The sequence below is a fragment of the Diadema antillarum genome, unplaced genomic scaffold (genome assembly GCF_040938485.1).
Source record: "Diadema antillarum isolate AM-2024a unplaced genomic scaffold, OU_Dant_1.0 seq00000217_RagTag, whole genome shotgun sequence".
Classification (NCBI taxonomy): Eukaryota; Metazoa; Echinodermata; class Echinoidea; order Diadematoida; family Diadematidae; genus Diadema; species Diadema antillarum.
Window position 1 is genome coordinate 1205001 of NW_027271272.1, and position 5176 is coordinate 1210176.

General features: G+C 40.4%; 1 protein-coding gene across 2 annotated transcripts in view; it reads right to left on the reverse strand.

Moving 5' to 3' along the window:
- LOC139729043 (protein dhs-3-like) overlaps positions 1 to 3474 on the reverse strand; it is a 29240-nt gene extending 25766 nt beyond the window's left edge. For both annotated transcript variants that reach the window (XM_071639968.1, XM_071639969.1), the window contains exons 1-2: positions 3190 to 3474; positions 2147 to 2354 (exon numbers count right to left, since the gene is read on the reverse strand). In XM_071639968.1, the coding sequence (XP_071496069.1) occupies positions 2147 to 2354; positions 3190 to 3452 (471 nt within the window). In that variant the 5' untranslated portion in view covers positions 3453 to 3474. The remainder of the gene's footprint in view (positions 1 to 2146; positions 2355 to 3189) is intronic.
- Positions 3475 to 5176: the final 1702 nt, after the last annotated feature.

The window sequence follows — 5176 nt, forward strand, 5'->3', positions numbered from 1 at the left end:
GCTCCAGATTTTCCTACATGAAAATATTGTTTCACAGTTCCTTATCAAAGAGTTACACTTCACTGCATACAGCTGTAGGAAAAGAGTTAATCAGGCTATATGTGTGTGACATGATCCAAGATGTACCCTTCTGCCAAAACTGCCATTTCTAATGCAGGACATTTTACGATTTGGTACAATGCCATACACACTGATTTTAGCAAATTCTCACATTCCTCTTACCGGGCAGTTGAAATTTATTGAAAAATAGCCCTAATGATCATTTCACAAATAAACTGAGAAATGAATTTCATACTTTAATGATGAAAAAAGAAAAACAAAAAATGTGAAAACACGACACTTTTAAGCAATACTTCCAAAACATGAAACTCCAAGTTTCATCCTGTTCTTAGACTATAGTCGAGGTGCAATTTCTTGAGGCAGATTTATGTACTGTTGTAAATCTGTTCTTAAGTTTTGACTAACTGTATTATCTCCCTCAGATGGAAAATCTGAGCTTGTTACAAAGTGCTGTCAAAGATATCAGAGACTCCAACTCTCCTGCTTTCGACAGGAGATCTCCCGCCGAAAGCCAATTTTTGCAAAATATCCCGTTCTCCCGCTTGAGATTTAATTTCTCCCGCCCTGGCTCTGTGTCTCCCGTTGGAAAGGATTGCTTACTTATTGCCATTGTATGTTGAAAAATAAGCCTTATATAGCACGAGAGAGCATCTATAACCCTAGAGCTTCCAGGGCCCTTAAACGGTCCAGTAGTAGGGCCCAGGGCCCTTAAATGGGCCCTGGACCCCGACCAGAAAGAACTTCGCGCTCGTGACGTGCGCAAAGCGCACATCAACTTGGAGTCTCCCGTTTTCTAGGGGTTTCAGGCGGGAGAATCTCCAGATCAGAAGGTGCTTGGGGTTGGTGTCTCTGAGATATTGAAGAAGAATATACACCAGCTGGGCCTACGATTATCATACTTAGCTGAACCTCAGTGAAAGGGGCTACTCATATAAGTAGCTAAGACAAGCATACAACTGAACGACTAGTATCTTAATAACTGACCCCTAAGAAGTGAACTCTCTCTAAAGGGTACTTTGTGCAGGCATTGGAGTAAGAAATTCATGTGGTTGTAAACGTTCACAGCTTTATCACTGACCTCTTTAATTTACCTTCTCTAATGGGAACTTTGTACAGGTCCACTCAAGGTCTCTACTCTATCAACATAAGCTAGTATATCATTGGTTTTTCTCTTTGTCAAAGGGCATGTCCACATATCTATCCTGATACTTCTAGTCTGGGCTAGAACAGACCATATGTGCTATCTGTGTTCTTCTATTTTTTATAATTTGTCTTCTACTTTAAACAGGATAAGCTAATCTTTGAAAGAACTCAGTAACAGAAGGATAATTTTGAATTCTCATCCATCTCGCAAGCATGATGATTTTGCAGACATTATCCTCTGGGTTCTATCCTCAGCCGCTGCCCTCCCCCCTCCCAAATCCCTAACCAGAGCTTGATAACCTTCTCAAGTTAGGGTCAAAGTACAAGCTTGAGAACTGGCGAGATAATGAAATAGTCCTGCGAGAAACAAGCTCTTAAACTGCTTTGCCTTCATACCTTACCATGATTTCTTTGTCAATTGGCACGTACGCTATGTCTGGAAACTAAGTGTCAATAGATTGAGATAATCTCATTCCCTTTATCCCTTCTCAGTAACCATGCATGTCATTCCTGTTGGACTAAGGCACATTGTGACTGTAACACCTGAGTTGGCTTGTTAACTTTACAACTACCAGTTGGTATGTCATGCGTGGATGGATTGTTAAATGCTAATGAAAAGGGTTGGCAACTGAAGCTACAATAATGATGATGATGATGATGATGATGGTGATGATAATAATAATAATGATAATAATATGATAATAATAATAATAATAATAATAATAATAATAATAATAATAATAATAATAATAATAACAAAACAAAAATAATAATAATAATAAGAAGAAGAAGAACAAAGAGTAGAAGAATTTAAAAATATGAAGGAGAAGAAGAAACAATTTCTATTGCAAGATACTGCAAAGTCATAATCTACCATGCCATTTGTGCCTGCACTCTATCTCTTGGTAGCAGCTGACAAGGAGAACGAGAGGAGATACCTTACCCAGAAGTGGGCATTGATGTTGAGGTCCATCGTCTTGCGGATGAGTCGGTCGGGGCACTCCAGAAGCTTCTTGCCTGTCACGATGCCGGCGTTGTTGATGAGGATGGTGACGTGCCCGACGTCCTGCCGCACCTTGTCGGCGGCGCGGTAGACGGCCTCGCTTTCGCAGCAGTCCACAACGTAAGAGTAGGCTTTGCCACCGGCGTCACTGTTTGAGGGGGACGGGAGGAAAAGAAAGGTGTAGGGATGGGGCACATCATCGCACATGAGGAGCAGGATGGAGTAGGTGAGAGCTAAAAATACTATGTTAAGAAGATGAAGGCTTCGTCAACGCAATAAGAGAGTTTGAGCCATGGTATGAATTGGAAAATATTGCACTCAGTATCAAACCTAGGTGCTTTTTATATTACCAAACAGGCTGTGGAGATTTGAATTATACCCAGCCAGTCTATGTATGGTTTTCACAATTGAATGAAATTCACTACCAGTATGGACCACACTGAACAGTAGTTCTCTATTAACCTGTTGAAGACTAGTCCCGAGTATACTTGGGCAGGTGTCTATGGGAATCACGTGTTATAGCAAAATCAGCCCGTCCTCAACAGGTTAAGGTTAGTTTGAGTTATGAGTTCTTAGGGCTATCACTGAAAATTCATGGACCAGTGGATCTTTTACATCAAAAAATCAAGTTTATCCCCATTGTCTATGGATGATCTATGTCTACAATATGATGGAAGTAGTTTTCCTAACTTATCAACATCAAGATGAAAAGGCCTTCTCTACAAAATGCTTACCCAGAATGCATTCACAAACAAAATCAATATCTTTTATCTTCACCAAAACACAGAAATATTTGCACAAAGATGAATACTGAAGTACAAAAACGTTTGCCTACACTTTTAAAGATTTAGTTTATTTTTTTTAGGGGGGGGGGGGAGGCAGAGGATAGAAAGGCAACAAATTAGCTTCCTATGTGAGTCTGTGCAATTGCATTTGATTGGCAAGCGAACACGCAAACTTTGTAAAAAGAAGAAGCTCCGTACTGAATTTCCTTGACCACACCCTTTGCGGTTTCCCCATTGATGTCCCAGATGACGACGGTGGAGCCCAGCTTGGCAAACGACAGGCTCATCAGTCGGCCAAGGCCCATGCCGCCACCCGTGATGAGCACGATATCCTTGCTGACGTCCTTGTGCGGATGCCACGAGGTCGGGATGACGTTCTTGATGAACCCAATGAAGTTGTAGAAGGTGATGAGGACGATCGTCCACAGGAGGTCGAGGATGTCCCACAAGACTTGCGACATTGTTCTGGTTCTGACGGGTTCAACCCACCTGATTTGGGCAGGAGAAAGAATGCAAAGGGGGGGGGGGGGAGGGGGAGGGGGAGCAACAGCATGAAAAGTTTTGCTAAATGAATGATCATGAAGCAGCCACCAGGTCACAGATGTTCTGGAGGATTCTTTAACACCATTCTACTTATCATTACAGTCAGGTTTAACACTAGGAGTACGGATAAGATGGAAGAAGGAAGAGGAAAAACAGCAGGTAAAAAGGTTACCTTAAAACATGAAGTTTCATACTGACAATGTTTTTAAATCTCACTTTGATGGATCTTCACAGAAGATTGTAATAACTAGAGTCTTTTACAAAACATCATTTAATCTCTCTCATAACAAGTTTATCAACATTTTGTTGTCTATTTCATATTAAATGTCAATGTGGCTAATTTTTCTCACAAAAACATATTGAATATCACCAAATTGTTTAATAAAAAAATAGATGCATTGTATTTTCTCTGATCAAAACAGTACAACCACTTGTAGTTTTGACTCACGAAACACTGCATCTAGAGCAATGAGCAATTTCTGTTCACAGTTGGCTGACTGCACACCTAGTGTTGTGATATAATCTGAGAAGCTAAATTGGTCAGAAATTGTTGTAACTGTCAGCAGTTACCATCATTACAGCGGTAAGCAAAGAAAACAATAGGTCAGCTATCAGCCATGAAGCCATGGCCTCGGTAAACTACAATCATTGCAGCTCACAATACTGGCAATCACCTCTACGAAATGGGCCCCAGACCAGAGTAGGTTCTACTTGACAGAATATATAATTTTACAGTTGATGTATTTATATGATTAAAATGGATAATTTCATTATGTGTGCTGCCTCGACCTCAATCAGAATACTTTAAAACCAAATATACAATTGTAGCTGGGTGTCTACTTTTAGGAATTGGACTAATGTCATCAGATTTGTCTAGACTACCAGTAGAGCCTTCTTTCAAAACAATGAGTCCACACAGACACAAGATGGCTTTCATGGCCAGATGATGATATTCATAATTACTCAGGGTAGCCTCTTCAGTGTTGACACTGCTCTTCCAGAAGGCCCTGTCATAATTATTACCCCAGCATTGCCAGGTACCTGGTATCAATTTTTGCACGATGGTTCAAAGGGACATTGTAGGTAAGGACATCTTATCAATGAATGTGCATGTAAACACTTGGTAGGACACATTTAATTAACTTGGTAGCTCCTTTTTGAAGTCAAGATTCTTATCCACTATCCATACTGCTCCTGAGCTATGAACTTCTCCATATTGACAAAGGTTGGCAAGATTTCAACAAGATTTCATGGTTGGTGAAATCTCATACATACCATTGCACATTGTGACCATTTACTATTTGTATACTATTCCATGGTGAGCTAAGCCAATCAGCTAGTCATGTGATGTTCACTATGAAACATGTGGATGCCTCGGGCAGCATTTCAACGGCTCATTCAACCACTTGTCCCAGCATTTCCTGCAAAAATCATGCACTCTCTCTTTGAAAAGAAAAAAGAAAATTGCACTTACCACTAAAAGTTGTTCAAACAGAATGACTTGGAGCGGTTACAACTAAATGCAAAGACTTTGCTTGGATATAATACACGCGTCCCTGAAAAGCTCAAACAAGTGAAGCAGTCTCGTCACAACCTTTTCTCAAAAACTGGCTGTCATTCAATGATAATTACAATGCAACTT